The following is a 19487-nucleotide window of genomic DNA, read 5'->3' as shown; positions in this document are numbered from 1 at the left end:
TAAAAAGTTGAGTAGGTCTCTTCTTTAAATCCATCTCAAGAGTAAGTCAGGTGGTGATGGACAGTCTTTTTCACTGACGTGGATTTCCCATAAGGCTGCACAAGGTTCCACGTGGCCTTTTGCACAGGACTCTTCCAGGCATGACAAAGCTCATGACATTTGCATTTTAAGGTATTCTCTTTGGTGTGGGCAAAATTCAACCAGACATGGTTAACACTTTGACCTCGAGGATGAACCGTAGACTGTAGAGTGGTGCCCTCCTCCTCACTACTGATTCCTGAGAGGGGCAGTGGTGAGTTTACTTTTGCATGCTTTTGAATGAATCTAAGACCCATTTTTTTTTAAGAGTTTTGTTCCAGTTCTTCATAGGGATTCCATCAAAGATGAGAGACCAGCTGGCTTTTTGAAAATGGGTCATTCTGCAGAAATTAATCAAGTTGTAGTTGAGGACCTGGGTGATTGGAGTGGGTCTTGAGATTCCCTGAGGGGTCATTAGGGCTGGGCGAGGACTGAGGACAAGAGAGGCCACTGTGATTTTCAGGACTTTAGAATCTTAATGAAGTTTGAAACTTGACCCAGGACCAGTCTACACTGACCCATTGAGTCTTCTCTTTGGTTTATGGCTGGAATGACATTAGCTCAGGGGGTAGACACAGCTGTCTCTTGATGATCCATGGAGTTGGCATAATTAAAGATGACAACGTAAGTATTACTTAACGAATGTTAGTCTTTTAAAGCATCACCCACAGGCTGGTGGCATTAGTCAGTTCATTTCCTACATTTGGCTTTTCTAGTCTGCCTTCCAGAATGACTTCTCTAAAACGCTGATCTGGTCAGGATGCCTTCTGTAACGTGGCCCCTATTTTCCTCAAGCCTCATCTTGCAATTCTCCCTTTGTTTTATGTGACTCTCTAGCCTTAAAATGAAAGTATATAAAGTTCTGTGGATTTTACAGGAGATGCTGCTTCTACCTCCTGGCCTCTGCACAGGCTAGTCCCTCTGCCTTTATCCATCCAGAAAATGAGGACACAGCTCAGTTAACCTTCTCTGGGGAGTCATCTTTGATTCACATCTCTGCAGTCACACTGTGTTCTATGCCACCACTTTATAGTGTAGAGATGTTTTTGTTTGTTTGTTTTTGTTTTGTTTTGGGGGTGGTAATTAAGTTTATTTATTTATTTATTAATTTTTTTAGAGGAGGCACTGGGGATTGAACCCAGAACCTCATGCATGCTAAGCATGTGCTCTACCTCTTAAGCTATAACCTCCCCCACTATAGTGTGGAGATCTTGAATACACTATTGCTCCTAGTGTGTTAATGTAACTTGTTTACACACATTTCTCACTCTGGACTAGGGGCTGCTGTTATCCTTAGTACCAAGCATAGGACCTGACACAAAGTGCTTGCTTATTAAGAGTTGTTTGTCAAACGGATAAAAACGTTAGAGATCTTGGGGAAACAAAAGTCAGTCACCGTTGAATCTATTGGATTCCACAGGGAAAAGAGTAGCTTCCTAGGTTGAATTTGTCCAGTTAAATGAGTATGGTAAGAAGCAGTATTTATGACTGGTCTGAAAAGTATGATTAAAGCACAGATCAGAGGAGAGGGGACAGCTCAGTTGTAGAGTACCTGTTTAGCATGCACGAGGTCCTGGGTTCAATCCCCAGTACCTCCATTTAAAAAAAAAAAGAAAAGAAAAGGAAGAATCATATAAAATGCTCCTATCATTTGACTTAGTAACCTCTCACTTGGGGCCTTATTTCTTTAAAAAATTCTGAAGAAGGATAATGCCAAGTAGACATGAAGTTGTTCATTGCAACATCATTCATAATATCAAAAACTAGATATAATTTAACTCCTAATATTGAAAGGATGATTATATAAATTCCGTCATATCCGTTTGAATGTAATAAGCAGTAAATAAAATTATTGTCAGCATTTGCTCATACCAAAAGTGCTTTTGGTAAGTGGCAGTAGCAAATTACAAAGTTCTCTCTTATCTTTATGTGTGCATGAGAGAAGGGTGTGGGAGGTAAAGCAGAAGAGAGAAGGTTTTGTGGGGTTTTTTGGTTTTGGAATTACAGATGAAGACACTTTCTGTTCCATTATTGTTACAGCAAAAAAGGAGGCAAGGTGGACCCGTAGATTCCATCTTGGAGTCAAAGTCCCTCTTTATAGTCTCAAGCAAGTTTCTTAATCTCATCTCTAGAAAGGGAATATAATAACGAGCCACGAGGGTCTTTGTGAGTGGTAAAAAACCGGCACCTAGGCGCCTCATCAGAGTTACCTGAATGTACGTTGAATAAAGTTGTCTTCTTGCTCCATGTGGGTTCCTTGAAGCAGGAAGACTGAGGGTTCCAGGAGGAAGTTTTCTAGCAGGGAGAAGGGGTGCTTGGAGACACCATCTTTGGAGATTTGGGACAACCTCAAGAGATATTATCAAGAGATATTAACCTAACAGCTGACAGGAAAAAAGAAAGGCAATTAGAAACCCCAGGGGAGAGGGAAAAAAAATGTCAGGAGAGAGACAGAGCATGCCATCCTAGTACATATCCATGACTTAGCTGTGCAGAGAGCTATATTTATGTCATTGTAATAGTGTGAGCAGCACTGATTGGTTTTGAATTTAGAGCCGGTATACAGATGAAGAGAGGCTATAGGACAGACCTTTAACCTTGACCATGTACAACGTATAGCTGATGGTTTGGAAGTGGGAGTGTAGAGGAGGGCTTGGGGAAGGATGTAAATAGCCTTATCTTTAAAAGTGTGGGCACCAGGGATAATATCTTTGTTGGGTAGAACTAAGAAATAAAGGTATAGGATATTATTTAAAGCTACAGAGGTGACCAGGAGAAAAACTGAAAATGGTAATGTCACCATGTTGGCAAGAAAGGGAGGAATCTGGAGGGGTACAACTGAGCTAAATTCCCTTGAGTTAAGGTTGGGTTTTTAATTGATCAAACAAGAAATAGCAGAGAAATGTATTATTTAGAGACTAAAAGAAGCAAGAATAGGAGCAATTAAAAGATGTTAAAATGGTTTCCTCTGAAGAACAGAACTAAGAGAATGATGAGTCAGAAGACTGTTCCTTTTTCCTAGAAAAGTCTTTTTTATCTTTTTTTATTACTTTCAAAAAGAGAAACCAAAAGAAAGAGTGAGAGAAAGAGGAAGGAAGGGAGGAAGGAAGGAATGAAGGACGGACGGACAGACGGACGGACGGACTGCTATAAGGATCCTGAGAGATGATAGTGCAACCTACTTGGAGATGCCAGATGGACACAGACTTTTCCAAGACCTGGAAATCACACCCATCTCTTCTGGCGTTAATATAAAATATGTGTGTGTGTACCTACTTCATAAGACTTTATTTTGTAGCTTTTTATTTAAAAATAATTTCAAACTTACCGAAGAGTTTCAAGAATAAAAGCAGTGCAAAGGACACTTGTATATTCCACACCCAGACCCGCCCCTGTAGACAGCTCACTGTCTGTGTCATCATTTGCCCCTCCCCACATCCGTGTGTGCCCTAAACCTCTGGAGGCGCTGATGTCAGGACCCTTCACCCCTAAATACTTCTGTGTGGGGTTTGTAAGAAGGGGTAGGAATGTGCTCTTACAGAACCACAGCAAATTTAACACAGATACAGAACTTTAATATACCAATGAGATTTAATCCACAAATAGCGTGTTTTCTTTCTCTTTTTCTTCTCCCCTACTAGAGGCTACCTCTCTCTGGAGGCTGTTTCACCACGTACTGTCTTCCTTTTCTCCCCCTAGTCCAGTCTTCAGCTGTCACCTTCATTCTACCAGTTCTGCTCTCTGTTTTGAAGTCTTTCATTCTGTAATTACGTGAATGATTCCTGCAGCTTAAAACGCAGACATACACAGACACACACTTAGATTCTGTTTTGGAGAAAGTTCTCTGTTCCTCTGCCTTTCCAGAAACCACTGGCACTGTTGTTTGAGTCTTTGACCCTCCTTTTGAGAAATGAATTGTATAGATAATGTTTCTGAGAGTTTAACAGCTTTTTTTCTTTTCTGTCTTTTTCCACTCCGGTTTATAGTTTGAAAAAGTACCAGAAGGTCCTATCCCTCCATCCACACCAAAGTTTGCATATGGAAAAGTTACTCTGAAAAAGGTAAGAGGGGAAAAAAAAAAAAAAGACAGAAACCTTGTGAGTGAGGAAGTGGGATTTAGCAGTTTTAAGTGAAAGTGTGAGGCTCGGGGACTGGTTTATTGTTCTTCTGTGAATTTGTTTTCTGTGAGACTGATGGGGGTGGATAATGCTTCTGGGAAAACGGGGCATGGGAGGTGAGAGGATGTGTGAGTGTGCTGATGGGTGAGCACGTGGGACGCTCTTAGATCATTTTGGTTCATTACCAATGTCAAAAGCAGCACTAGGAGCCCTGGTGGGAATAGCGTCACCTTGTTGTTATGGCTGGTCGTGTTCTTTTCTGTAGTTCCCCCTTTTTTAAGGGGTTCTCAAAACCCACAGAAATTCTGATAGGTCTTTGCCCTGAATTATACACTTCCCTGCGTCTCAAAATGATGTTTTCATTTTTGTGGCCCGTGATTTATTTGGTAAATGGGACATCAGGGGGAAACGATAGAAATGAAGCATAAATATGAGTGAAGGGCATTTTTTTCTAGGGAAAGAAGAAAAGACAAGAGGTTCCATTTGATAGTCAGGAGTGACGTAGGTCCAAGTCAATTTGTTTTGACCATCTGTGTCTTCAGGTTTTCCCCTGTCAGAATCCCTAACTCCTACGTGGGTTAACTCACAAGAAAAAAAGAAGAGGTACCTATTTCTTAAGAATCTTTATATTCTAAAATAGCATCAGAAGTTTTTATCTTTAAGCAAAAATGCCAAACATGATTGCGTGATTGTATAGTGTTTCCATTCATGAACCCCTTTGATATTACGGTTGGTTGAACTGTGGTTACTTTTTCCACCTAGTGTCAGTTATGTGTGTTGCATTCTTCAAAGAATGTAATCTGTCTGCCCGATAGGAATCTTTCTTTAGATTAATCAGACTTTAATCACCCTTATAAAGGGAGCACTTTTTACTCGTTCATTGATCCTGTTGCTTGAGAAAAGGGTAGGTTTGTGTGTTCAGAACTGTGAAAGAAAGATTTATTTTTGTGCCGCAGAAAATAACTGCAAATGTTTAAAGCAGCAACGTTGCTAAAACAAAGCTACCGTAGTCCCCAAAGCACATTCTGTTTACCCTGAAGGAAAATCGTGAGGCAAGAAATAGCTTTTCTTTGTTTACTAAATATATACACTTTAATTTTATTTTTTTGGTGGGGGAGGTAATTAGGTTTATTTATTTATTTCAGTGGAGGTACTGAGAGTTGAACCTAGAACCTCTTGCTTGCTAAGCATGCACTCTACCACTGAGCTATACCCTACCCCCTCAAGACAATTTTTAGATAGCAAATTGGCATATGACTGAATTAAGTTTATGTAGAACATAGTCATACAGGGTAAAAGCTTTCATCATGACTTGGGTTCCTTTAGCTGCCCAAGTGGGAAAACACCCATCCGAGTAGCCGAATTGATGAGATTGGGCTTAAGATGTTTTTCTTCCATGCTGCATGTCAGTGAGGTAACCATGGAGCATGTTTATAAAATTCTTAACCAGCATCCTGTCGGGGAGAGTCCCAGGTTTGGAGCTGAACCCAGTTGCAGATCCTGCCTGTGCCGTGACTCAAGTGAGCTGTTCTGAGTCCCTGTTTCCTCTTCCCTGTAACAAGGGGACAGGGATGCCCGCCTCGCCAGGTGTTGTGGGGGTTCAGTGAGATGTGCGGGTAAAGTGCCGTCTCCCCTGGGGTCTGGAGGGGCACACAGTGCTCGTAGCTGTTATCACCGTTGTTACTGCATCAGAATAAGCATCCAGGGCTTGCAGGGATACCCAGTCATTTAGGCTGGCTGGAATAAGTATTTCTCGAGTGTCTACTGTGTTCTGGGCCCTGGGGGTGAACACAGTACAGACCTTGCCTTTAAGGAGCTGACAGTCAGCAAAGACGGCAAGGAGATAAAATGGTGAGTGATACCCACAGGCATGGGAAATCCACCGCGGATTCAGAGCAGGGCGCCATTGGAGCTACGTGGGCTTTCATGCATTTTAAGGGCCTTTTATATATGGGAGACTGTATTTGCAAATAGGTGTGTTTGCCAGTCTTTAAGATTATCATCCATGATTGTCATACTAAGTGAAGTAAGCCAGAAGGAGAAGGAAAAATACCATATGATATCCCTCATATGTGGAATCTAAAAAAATGACATCAATGAACGTATTTACAAAACAGAAACAGACTCACAGACGTAGAAAACAAACTTGTGGCACCGGGGGAAAGGGGATGGAAAGGATAAATTGGGAGTTTGGGATTTGCGGATACTAGCTAATAGGTATAAAATAGATAAACAACAAGGTCCTACTGTACAGCACAGGGAACTATTTTCAATACCTTGTAATGGCCTATAATGAAAAATAATATGAAAAGGAATATATATATATATATATATATAAAACTGAATCACTATGCTGTACACTGAAAATTAATACAATGTTGTAAACCAACTATACTTCAATTAAAAAAACAAAAAACAAGAACACAATAGGCCACCCAAACAAGAAGTGCATCATTTTAATTTGTCGACCAAAAAAACAAAGAACAAAAAGCAAAACCAAAGACACACAAGAACCGCGTTGGAGAAAATGGTTATATTTGTTTTCTTGATTGTTGTCATGCTTTCAAGAATGTATATATGTGTCAAAATTTGTCAAATTGTACACTTTAAATATGTGACATTTACTGTCAGTTTTACCTCAGTGAAGCTGTAATTCCAAATCAAAAAAATAGATAATAAGATAGGAGCCCTTTATGCTCTTAGTTTTTCTTATCACTATCAAAAAAAAAAGATTATCATCGGTTACTTTTCATCCAGAGTCAGTGAGTGGATGGAATTGATTGAAGGTGGTGGGGGAACAGCACTGAGTGGAACTGGGACCATTTCAGTTTATTTGGAGGTTTGGTCAAGTCCACTGTCTTGGCTAAGGACATAATTCTCTGCTGTGATGACCAGAGAGCGGTGACAGTGAGTGAATGCTGCTTCTGTTTCTTTTCAGTTAAAGACAGTGCAGGAAGCTCTGAACATCCTGTGTCCCTTTGGACCCATAAAAAGCATTTATCCATTAACATTCGTCCAGGTGAAACAGGTAAGTCTTCAAAGATCATGCTTCCTCCTTTTTTCTACTTGAGAAACGCACTTTGCGCTCTGCCTTGCCGTGCCTGTTCTGAATGCAGGGACCAAAACGGTAAGCAGATAAGTCAGACCCCACGTACGTAACCATGGGACTCCAGGCTCTAAGTACTGCACAGTGGGCTGATCTTTCCTATATTGCTCGCCGCCTCCGTTTCTTATTATCACTCAGAGTGGGAGGAGCTCAACCTGCTTCAACATAAGGCTGTACAAGTGATAAATTGAGTGTATTGTTGACATAATCTTTATTACTAGGTATCAGAGGAAAACCACTATTTTCATGCTCAAAAAAGACAATTATTTGGGACTATGTTCTTAATAGATTAGGTTCTTAGAGATTCTTCTTTTTTTTTTTAATTAGGAGTTAAAAAATTTTTTTTCAGGGTGAGTGGTAATTAGGTCTTTATTTATTTATTTATAATGGAGGGACTAGGGACTGAACCCAGGAGCTCATGTGGGCTAAGCATGTGCTCTACAACTGAGCTATACCCTCCTCCCTCTTAGAGATTCTTTTTCCTGCTTTTGAAGAGAACAAGAACAGAATACATTGTGTGTGGGTGTGTGTGTGTTTGTTTAATCTCCAGGCACTGCCCCATCTTTGTTGTAAAAAATTTCCCCACCTTTTTATTTTGGAAAATTTCAAATCTAAAAAAAGTTGCAGGAAGACACAACAAACACCCGTGGAGCTTTCATCTAGATTTACCAAGTGTTAACAGTCACTTCACTTGCTTCATCTTTCTCTGTGTATGTAGGCAGTCAACCCCCTCTTTTTTTTTTTAAACCATCTGAGTTAGTTGTCAACATCATGACACTTCACCTCTAAATATTATAGCCTGTATCTTTTAAGAAGAATTTGATCTTCCATGACCACAAGTAATGATCACCCTCAAGAAATTTCACATTGACACAGTCCTATCCTCTGATATATATTCGACAGTCAGGTGTCCCTGCTCACTCCAGTGATGTCCTTCATAGCTTCGTTTTTTTCAGTCCAGTTTCCGGTCCACAGTCACCGACTGCATTTAGTCTTTTTTCATCTGAAACTGTTCTTGAGTCTTCTTCTTTTCTTTTCTTTTCTTCTTCTTTTTTTTTTCCTCTCGCTCTCTTTCCCAAAACATGGACATTTCTAAAGAGTTCAGCCCAGTCACTGTGTAGACTGCCCCTCACTGGTTAGATCCAGTGAAACATTTTTGGTACAAACACAGCAGTGGTGTGTTCTTTTCAGGGCACCCGATCAGGATGCCCACCAGCTCACTCTGTCCCTTTGTTTTGATGTTATGTGCGATCCCTTAGTTAGGATCTCAGCCCCATTTGCTGAAATGGAAACTTACCTGGGTCCCCCTTTCTGACTTTCCATGGAGGTCTCCTTCTGCAGGGCGACATGACAATAGCGTATCTAATCTTCCTTTAGTGTGTTTTGCCTCCAGTTACTATTACTTGTGATTTTATTCCAACAGCACTGCTTTGTGATAAATAAAAATAAATACTTGTTAGTAGTCCCTTTTTAAAATGAACGTGGGGTAGAGCTCTTTCTCCAGCTCCAGTGCACCTGGCTGTACACACAGGTAATCCACCCACCTGCTTTCTCCCCTGAGCAGGGCCAGTGAGCCTATCAGACGAGACACAGACACAGAGCAGTCGGAACCTGGGGAGTAAATCCCAGGTTAATGTATAGACATTTGCAGCCATTGTTCTTTCGCAGAGGCCCTCTGCTCTCTCGTCTTGGGCCTACACAGTGTGCTCAGATCTGGTGAGGCTCCCAGGCCCTGGCTGTTCCAGGTCTGTGGCAAGCCCATGGGAGGTTTATTTCCAGAGAACCCCCAGGCGGGTACCCCTGCCATTGCTCCCTTGCCCCGTCCCCAGAGGTCTCAGCCCCACCTCTGTAGGGCGCACCCTGGCTTCTGCTGACCTCCTGGAAACCCCTTGCAAAGTTTTCCTCAGTCTCTGAGTTAGGACTTACCATTTTGGTACTTTAAAAACTAAAAAACAAGACAGAGATGGAGATGTGGGGTCTGGGAGGGAGGCACCCTTGTGCTTAGAGGTTTGGAAGCGACACCTTTGGTGTTTCTTGAGTTCAGCCCTTTCCTGCAGCCCAGGAATGTGGGTTAACGGTTTTCTTCAGCTCCACTTGCCTGCGCTGCACTTTCTTGCTTTCCAGACCCTAGGAATGAGGAACTTTGCCCCTGTTCCGTGCCAGATTTCCATTTGGATTCCCTTTGTGAGTCAGGATTTGTCCAGCTTCCCCAGCTGATGGCCACAGCAGGAAGCCACTAACGGAGGCTGTGGGGACTCTTGCTGCCGAGGCTGGCTGTTGGGGCCGTCCTTTTGGACCAGGATCCCAGCATCTCAAAGTACTTTCTGACTTAGCAGCAGGTTACACCCCCTCCATTGCTCACTGCCTGCCCCTCCTCCCGCCTCACCCTGCTCCTCCACTTCAAACGGTTTCTGATTGACTCTTGTTTTGTACGTTAGGCCAGATTTAGGCCAATGTACCTGGAGAATGTTTTACCAAACATTCTTGGCTCTGTTGTTTGTCTTTTGGTTTTGGTTTTTGAGGTAAATTAAATAGCCTTTTGGTACATAGGCTCGGATCCCCCTGAGGGATTCTGGGAAGTCACTGAACACTTGCCAGGGTCCAGTTGCCTGGAGTGAGAGGGGAGGGGTGCTTGACAAAATGCTCTTCAGGCCTCCTTGCAGTTTGCTGCTGCGATAGTTACCCGTGATCTGAGAATTTAAGCTGGTTCCCTCCTTTCAGATTGAATTTTTGCCGAGGCGGGGGAAGCATTTCACGTCTATGATTCTAGAAACATCTCTTTCACCCAGATTGAGAGGGGCCAGGTTCTCTGAACGTGAACAGCAAGAGTGATGTGTTTTTCTTGCATCCTTTTCTGACCAGTATTTTGGGTTTGTGCTGTACCGAACCACACTTCCTCAAAACTACAGCAGCCCAACCCCACTCTCTTCACCCTCCAATGGTGTCCACGATCGGGCCTACGTCTCGGTGAACGGGGTAAGGATTCTCTCTGGACTTGTGGGTGGGTTGGGGGCTGCACTTGGTAACATGACCGTCAAGGCCGTTGCTGCATTTCCAACCTCAGGCTCCACCCTTCCTGAAGATGCCCCTTAGCTGTGCCATTTGCTTGCAGATGCAGCCTCACTCTTGCTCTGCCTGCCTGAGACCCACCCTCTCCCTGTCCCAACTGTGGGCTGTGCGCAAGGCCCCACCTCCTCGGAAGCCTTCCTGGTCTCCCCAGTCCGGGGCCGTCCCCTCTGGCTGACCGCAGATGTCACCTGTGTCTTCCTTGCTCCTGGAGGACAGGGTCTGCTTTGTACACACTGGAGCCTGGATTCATTGACCTTTGTGCCTCCATCCTGCCTGAGAAGTTACCTTCTTTTCTTTTTCAATATTCTTTTTTAATAGTATTTTATTGTATTCTTCTTAATGGAGGTACTGGGGATTGAACCCAGGACCTCATGCATGCTGAGCACGTGCTCCACCACTGAGCCATATACCCTGCCCCCCGTGGGAGCAAGTTTCTAACACACGATGCATATGCGGATGGCAATTGTGTCTAAAATTCCAGTTTGGAGGTTGTCTTAGTGAACGATGGTCAGTGTAACATCATTTTTTTTCAATCTTGCATTTTTTTCAAAAATTAGGAGTATGTTGCTGCTAAAATATCTGATGTTTCCTCCTCGTTTTATTATTTAATCTTTGTGGTTAATGCATCATATCAGGTACTCTGAGGTGAGACTACTCCACCTAACTCTCTGATTTTATCTCGTTTATCTGATTTTTGTCACATCTCTCCATGTTCTTTAGAAGCTACTTTTTGTGATGGCCTTGTGTGCTGTGAGAACATGAAGTGGTTCCTGTCCTGGAAATCCTCCCTGGAACCTTTGCCTCCGTTCCCTCTCTGTTAAACATAGATGCGCAGCAAAACATTCCGGAGCCCACTGTGGCTACCGAAGGGGAAAGGGCTGGGCGGGAAAAATCAGGGGCTGGGGATTAACAGACACACATCACTATGTATAAAATAGATGAACAACAAGGACCTACTGTGGAGCACAGGGAACTATTCAATTTCTTGTAATAACATATAATGGAAAGGAATCTGAAAGGAAAAACTATGTAGGTATGCATATGCACAACTGAATCACTTTGCTGTACACCTGAAACTAACATTGTAAATCAACTACGTTTCAATAAAAAAATTAAAACAAAACAAAACAAAACAAAGAATATTCCGGAGCCAAGGAACCGAGCCTCGCCCCTTCCTTGCTGGGAGCTGAGTCTGGTGACATTCCACTGTAGAGAGCAGTGATCGTAGGAACCTGGCCATCTGGCCAGTGACTTGGGCAAAGGAGGCATCAGAGTGTTCTCAAGGCAGGAGAATGAATGCTGAGTTAACTGAGAGGGCTGCCCTCTGCGGACCCTCCCACCCGAGTTAATTCTCCTTCAACACTGAACCCGCAGGTCCTCCAGGGAGTCCTCGAGCGAAATACTGTGAGCACCTTGAACATAACGGGGAAAGCTGGAGACACCCTGGACCTCCTCGTGGAGAACATGGGGCGTGTGAACTACGGCAATGCTATCAACGATTTTAAGGTAGACCCAGCCTCGCTTTTACGAGTGAGGTTCAGAGGTTGACCAGACTATGCCAAAGCCACTGGGGGGAGTTTTTGTAAATCCATGGAAAAACTCTTCTAACTACATCCTTTCCCTCCAGCCCTGTTCACATAGAAGCAGTTTTTAAAAGCACACACACTTTGCCACATTTGATGAGTGAGCCTACCCTGATTTGTTTTGCAGCCTAGAAGCTGGGTTATTTTGAAGACCTGTTTTCCTTTGCAGGCGATGAGAAAGTGGAGCTTTGCAAACAGAACCCTAACCCCGCATTTGAGTTCAGTCATCCTTTAGAAAGAAACAGGAGGAGGAAGCCACTGCACTGTGCATCCCCTTGGCTTAAAAAGACGCACCTAGCTCGCACAAGGCACTCCTTTGTCGACAGAGCCAGCCTGGCGTTTGGTCTGCTCTGATTTCTGGGTGTGGACGAACTGGGACAAACTCTTAAATTGTAGAAAGCCTTTACCTCGGTGCACTGCCTCTCACCTCTGTCAGTTACTCTATGCCTAGGCGTCTAGTCCGAATACGTTTTTCTAATACGCATTTTGAGAGTGTTGTTCAGCAAACATTTGTGAAACCTGTGCCCTATGCCGGTGCTCCGTGAGGCGCTTTGGGGAATGCAGAGATGCTGAGGCGCTGAGACACAGGCTCCCCGTGGGTTGCTCACTATCTGCAAGAGGAGAGAGGGCTGCGCCGAGGGAGTGAGGGCAGCATTCGCCTGGGACAGGACGGGTGTCTGGGGTGATTTCCTGACCCTCCTGGAGGCACCTCGGAGGCAAGGCAGTTACACTCTTAGGGAACGGCCATGCCAGGGCCACTTTTGTCCCCAGTAGAAATGTCCCGATGCAGTGCTCAAGAAGTGGCCTTCCTGCTTGGCTGTCCCAGACCACACTGACTTGCTGTCTCCGAGTCCCCAGGACCCAGCAGAGAGCCTGGCACACGCTGCCTGGTGAATCTGATTGAATTCCCAACTGGGCAGTTGAGGCTTGGTATTGAGAGGTGTCCTGGGACAAATGTGGGATCCCACCGGGATGGACCCTATGGGAAGAGGAAGACAGATGAGCCTGGAGCAGAGGCTTCGATGCAGTGGCCGGTGCCACGGATACCCCAGGCCCCTGACCCCGCTGGACAGATAATTTTAGAACGCAGGGCTGAGGCTCACCTTCATCCTCGCCACAGTCCTTTCTTTCCTTTAACTGTAGGCAGGACATTCTCTTGCATCCCCCATTCCGTTTACTCTCCCAAACTCAGATTTCATCTTTCCTCCATGCTAGCCAGGGCTCTGCACCAAACCCTGAAAACTGGGGGTTTGGGGTCAGAAGCTCTGGCCTCCAGCCAGATCTGTGTCACTTTGAGGTGCACACAGTGGGAGTCTCATTTCCTGTTGGTGTTGTTTCATCTACCAGTTTGCTCTTCCCAGGAATTCCCAGGGCCAGACCGCTGAGTCACTGGAAGCCTCCTCCCACCCTCACTGCTCTGTTTCTCCTTTACAGGGTCTTATTTCGAACCTGACCCTTAATTCCAGTATCCTCATCAACTGGGAGATCTTCCCGCTGGACACAGAGAACGCAGTTCGTAGCAGCCTGGAGGCCTGGAATGGCCGTGACGGTGGCTGCCGCGACAAAGCCTGTGCCCACGGCTCGTCTAACCTCACAGCCCCCGCCTTCTACGTGGCTAACTTCTCGATTCCCAGGGGGATCCCTGACTTGCCTCGGGACACCTTTATCCAATTTCCTGGGTGGACCAAGGTATGTGTCTTCATGGGAAATGTTTGACTCCAGGCCACAGACATCTGGTTTTCAGGCTCTGATAACAAATCAAAACAAGCTGCTACCGGGATGCTGGGTGGCAGTCTGGGAGTGGAGGGCTTCCTGTGAGCGTGCAGCTGGTCCTCAGGTGCGGGGCCACGGCCCATCTCTGGGATGCAATGGCCTGCTTGAAGGTTCCCCATTGACCCCATTTTCATTGACTGACAACTTCCTTTAGTGAATGACAGCTCTCCTGCTTTTCCTAAGAAAAATTGGAGTCCCCTTAGATACTGACTAGGAGGAACACTTCCTCTTTATCCTGAAGGAAATCTTGTCCAAGCAAAGGGGTGAATCTCTAGAGGAGCCTCTTTCCTCTTGTTCATGCCTAACTCCATACTCCCAGAAATCCCCACCTCCATGTGATAGTGTCCCATGCCCTGGGGGCGTCCACTGCTGTCTGTAGGCTCCTCAGCTCTCCCTTGGCCACTTTACTGCCTCCCTGCTCTTTATTCTTTGAAGACATTAGCATGTCTTCCTTCATCGTTGTCTTCTCCAGTGTCTTTAAGTCCTGTTTTCATCCTCGATGAGTTTATCATGACAGTTATTCATTCAACAAACATTTTTTAGTGGTACTATGCATCCAAGCTTGTGTTCCCGGCACTAAGGATACAATAATCAATGAATCCAGATACTGTTCTTGCCCTCATGGAACATACAGTCTAGTTGGGGTGACAGACCCAAATCATATGATCATCCAAATTAAATGATAAGTGGGGGAGGGTGTAAGTCAATGATAGAGTGCATACTTAGCATGCATGAGGTCCTAGGTTCAATCTCCAGTACCTCTGTTAAAATAAACAAATAAATAAAATAAAACTAATTACCCACTCCCCCCCCAGTTTTTTTCCAAATTGAATAAAAAAACCAACAAATTAAATGATAAAACTACAGCTGCAACAGGTGATCAGAAGAAATATGGGGGTTGATAATAATTGGAGCATTTGACCTCATCAGGGAGGTCAGGGAAGCTTTCCCTGTGGAAGTGATGCTTGACAAGAGATATGAAGGATGAGTAAGAATTAACATGATAGAAATGGAGGGAAACTCCTTCCAGGCAGAGGAGATAGCATGTGCAAAGGCCATGTGGTTAGAAGTGGAAATGGCAAGAGTGAGGAACTCATAAAGGACCCAAATGTATGGAACACAGAGAAAAGGCTAGAAAGTGGGTAGCGACCAGATTGGGACAGGCCAGTTAAACCACAGCAAGGTTTTGTCTCTCTGTTGAGACCCACCAGAGCAGGAGAGCAACATGGCAGGACTGTGGTGACAAGCCTCCATGACCTCAGGGTGCAGAAGGGTTGGGTGCCGGTTCTTGTGGATTCCGGGAAACTCTCAGAGGCTGGACCATAGTTTCACTGAGAGACTGGGATGTGGTACCCAAGGTGGAGATGACATCAACTATTTGATAGAGATCTGATGTTAAATTATAAGATGGAATGATAGATTGGATGTGGGGGTTTAAAGAGAAGGATGTATCTCGGATGATGACTCTGAGGTTCCAGGCTTGCAGCTGGGCAGGTGGTACCATTTATGGAAAGAAGACATTTCAAGAGAGGGCTTGGGCTGGGAGAGCATGATCCTGAGTTTGGATTTGGACAGCTGAGTCAGAGAGGCTTTGAGAACAGCTGAGAGAAGGTGCTAGAGGAGGAGGTCAGATTATGGATGGGGAATTCAGAGGGACAAGCTGGGTGGGGAAATATATGTATAAGATCATTTGCATGTGAATGGGTGAGGTCCTCTAAAAAGAGAGGACACAGAAGGAAGAGTCGAAGACCTCAGGCTGGTCTTTGAGAGACACAAACATGATGAAGAGTGAGGAGGAGAGACCAGAGAACTGGGAGGAGGTCAGCACTTACGCTGCCAAGAGGACAAGTTTCTCTCTTTCTTGAAACATAGATTATTTAGAAATGCGTTGTTTGATTTCCATATATTTGTGGGGCCCTTTTTTTAGCATGTCTTATTTTTATTGATTTCTAATTTAATTCCTCTATAAAACTTCTGGAAGGAGAAAAATCTTTATGACCTTGGGTCAGGCAAAGAGTTCTTAGATTTGAAACCTAATGCATGACCCTTAAAGGAAAAAATGGGGTAAATTGGACTTCATCAAAATTAAAAGTGTTTTGCCTTTAAAAGACATTAGTAAGAAAATGAAAATCCAAGCCACAGACTGGAAGAAAATATTTTCAAATCATATATCTGATGAAGGACTTGATCCTAGAATATGTAAAGAATTCTTATAACTCAATGACAGGAAGACAACCAACCCAATCAAAAATGAGCAAAGGAGCGGGAAACATATAGCTCAGTGGTAGAGCGTGTGCTTAGCATGCATGAGGTCCTGGATTCCATCCCCAGTGCCTCCTTAAAATACAAACAAACAAACCTAATTACCTCCCCCATCAAAAAAAAATTTTTTTAAAGTAGGCAAAGGACTTGCAAGGGCATTTCACCAAAGAAGATATATAAAAGGCTGATAAGTGAGTACATGAAAAGATGCTTAATGCTCAACATCATTAAGAAAGTGCAAATCAAAACCACAATAAAAACACCACTTCACACCTGCTAGAATGGCTTTTTAAAAAATTTTTATTGAAGTATAGTCAGCTTACAATGTTGTGTCAATTCCTGGGGTACAGTGCAATATTTCCAGTCATACAGGAACATATATATATATGTATTTGTTTTCATATTCTTTTTCACCATAAGTTACTACAAGGTATTGAATATAATTCCCTGTGCGATTAGAATGGCTTGAATAATGAAAGATGGACAGGAACGAATGTTGGCAAGGATGTGGAGAAAACGGGAACCCTCCTGCTTTGCTAGTGGGAATGTAAAACGTTACAAACGCTTTGGAGCACAATTTGGCAGTTCTTTAAGGGATAAATATATAATTAACTTAGAATTCATCAATCCTACTCCTGGGTGTTTCCAAGAGAACTGAAAACACGTATCTGCGCAAAGACTTACATGCACATGTTCACAGTAGCATTATCATGAGAGCCAAAAATTGGAAATAATTCAGAGTGTCTATCGGCTGATGGATGGATAAATAAAATGTGGAATATCCCTGCTATGGAAGAGTATTCCACAGTGAAAAGGAGCAGACTACTGATTCAGGCTGTAATGTGGATGCATCCGAAAAACATTACGCTGAGTAAAAGAAGCCAGTTATGAAAGACCATATACTGTATGATCCCATTTATATGAAACGTTCAGAAAAGGCAAATCTATAGAGACAGAAAGTACGTTAATGGTTGCCTCCGACTGACTGCAAGTGGGAATGGGGCTTGTTTGGGGGGGGTGTGGAAATGTCCCCCAATTAAACAGTGGTGGTGGTTGCAAAATCTTGGTTTATGGGTTTACGGCCCAGCATAAGGTGTCTCTTGGTGACGCACCTCTGGAATTTTAAGCTCACGATCCTCTCCCTGGCCACATGTTTCGTGTTTCTGCCCCTGACTCTCCTGCCTCCCAAGCCTGTTCGTTCACTTAGCTGATGACCTGAAACTCCACCATGAAGGCGCCGTTCTTCCCCGTCCTGCCTAGACGTCACCACCATTTTTTAAAAAATATTTTTTGAAGAGTGATTCATTTATTTATTTAGTTTTTTGTGGGGGAGGTGATTAGGTTTACCTATTTCTTTATTTTTAGAGGAGGTACTGGGGATTTGAACCCAGGACCTCGTGCTTGCTAAGCATGCGCTCTACCACTGAGCTATACCCTCCCCCCTACTACCGTTTTATTTTTTAAGAGCCATCAATCCCCAGGCCCCCTTGCCCTTCCACTCTGTCTCCTTGTTCCTCCTCCTTTGGGAGTGGGTCCACCATTGGCCTTTGCTGGTTCACCAGGAACTGGGCAGCCCTAGGGGGGTCTCCTCCAGCCCGTTCATCAGAGCCACGATCCCCTCCCTGTCTCCAGCCTCTCTGGAGGCCCACGGCTTACTCATCCGTCCCTGGCCTCCCTCGTCCCCATCCCCAGTTGGCCTCTCTGACCTCCACCTCTCTCCCTAACCCACCTCCCTCTTCCCCCGCCCCCTCCACTATCAGGTGTAGCTCCTTTGTTCCTCAGCTTCCTGTCAGACTTATCTCTGCCTCCACCCTCACTTCCTGCCCTGTGGGCCTGAGGAGGAAGCATCAGCTCGGGTCTGCTCCCCACCTTCTCCCTCCCTCCAGGCCAAGGTCCTGTTCTCTCACTTCCTCCTCTTGCATTTTGTCCGCCTTCCCGTCTTCTTGCCAGCCCCTGGGTTGCAGCCAAGAGGTGATATCTGGGGACTCTGGGGCCTAAAAACAAAGCTGAGCCCCCACCTGAGCACACAGCCTTGTCCTGCTCCCGTTTTCTCCCCTTCTCCCTCCTCGTGTCCTCTGTTGGTGCTTTTTCATCCCCTCCCTCTGCCCACCTGGCCATCACAGCATCAGTACTGGCCTTAACTCCTCTCTGAAACCTCCCTAGACCCTTGGTCCCCCTTGAGTGCCCTGGGCCCTGCCTGGGCTCAGCACCGTGATGCGCCATCCCTCTTAGGCTGGCCCTGGTTCCACCCAAGGGGCCGTCTGTGTCACGGGGTGCATTCTTCTCTGCCTGCGCCCTGGGCCTGCTGCCCTGTGAGTGCTTTCAGGTGAGAGGCGGGTACGAGGCCCGTTGCTGGGAAGAAAGCACGCTGCGGGGGGTGTGACCCAACACGAGTTCGTGTGCCCAACAAGGCCAAACAAATCTAAATGTCGGCGTTTGGAGCAGAGAAAGGTTTACTGCGGGGCCGAGCAAGGAGGACGGGTGGCTCATGCTTGAAAACCCCAAACTCCCCAGTGGTTTTCAGGGAGAAGTTTTTAATGGGCAAAATTTGGGGTAAGTGCTGCCAGGTGTGTGACTCACTGTGTGATTGGTTGGAGGGGAGGTAACAGGGCATTGCTCCAGGAATCTTGTGCTCAGTCTGAAGTTACCACCCTCCCCCTGGGGGCGGGAGGGCAGGGGGCTTAGTCCCTGCAGAGGCACTCAAAGGTATTGTTCTGTCTGTTCCTTGAGGAGGAACCAGGACCCTGCCCCAAGGCTGCACTATTGTTTCCTGACTCCTCCCATATTTCTGTACCCACTCCCTTCCCTGATTAGCAACTGTTTAAATCTGCCCTTTGGAACTCAGGGAACGTCAAGGAGGCTGAATGCAGCCTGTTCCATACAGACAAGAAACAGGGAACCGGACTTGTACTGCGGGAGGACCCCACAGGGTCCTGCTCCATTTCAGGGGGAGTGTAGGCCCTCGGGCGGTCCTGTTAGTGGTGGGGGCTTTGCTGGTGCTGCAGTGGCAGGACCGGGCCAATGAGAAGACTCAGCGCAAATCATTGCTCACCAGATGAGCCACCAGGTGAGTCCGTTTAGTGCCTTAAGTCAAAGAACCTTCAGGAGCTGCAAAGCAGAAAGAGAACCTGTTACTGAAAATACAAGAATGGCCGGGTGGCTGAGATGGAGCTTGAAACATACCTGAAGGGTGGGCGGCCCTTCATCAGAATCAGAGGCTTCGTCAGGGAGGGAATTTCAGGTCAAAGAATAGTAGGTGGGAAGGTAAAGAAATGGAAAATCATGGGATGTTCTTGGAGGTCAGTGGGGGCTCCCCTTGGCCAGGCCACAGAGATGTCACACCTAAGAGTTACTGACCCAGGCATTCTGCTCAACGCTTAAGAGACACTATCTTGATCATCATCAAAGGAGGCCTCTGTGGTAGGATGTCCCAGCAGCACCTCCAGTTTGCAGATGAGCAGATAGAAGCTTAGAGACCTGAGTACCTCGTGTGAGGGG

The 19487-nt window shown here is 45.2% G+C and overlaps 1 protein-coding gene across 1 annotated transcript in view; it reads left to right on the top strand.

The window, feature by feature from the left end:
- Positions 1-19487, top strand: part of GLB1 (galactosidase beta 1) — a 75541-nt gene that overhangs the window by 43760 nt on the left and 12294 nt on the right. The window contains exons 11-15 of the mRNA XM_072940944.1: positions 4065-4139; positions 7135-7224; positions 10165-10278; positions 11746-11877; positions 13389-13643. Coding sequence (XP_072797045.1) covers positions 4065-4139; positions 7135-7224; positions 10165-10278; positions 11746-11877; positions 13389-13643 — 666 coding nt within the window. The remainder of the gene's footprint in view (positions 1-4064; positions 4140-7134; positions 7225-10164; positions 10279-11745; positions 11878-13388; positions 13644-19487) is intronic.

The sequence above is a fragment of the Vicugna pacos genome, chromosome 17, assembly GCF_048564905.1.
Source record: "Vicugna pacos chromosome 17, VicPac4, whole genome shotgun sequence".
Taxonomy (NCBI): domain Eukaryota; kingdom Metazoa; phylum Chordata; class Mammalia; order Artiodactyla; family Camelidae; genus Vicugna; species Vicugna pacos.
The sequence above is the reverse complement of the archived record's forward strand: the minus strand, read 5'-3'. Positions and strand labels throughout refer to the sequence as shown.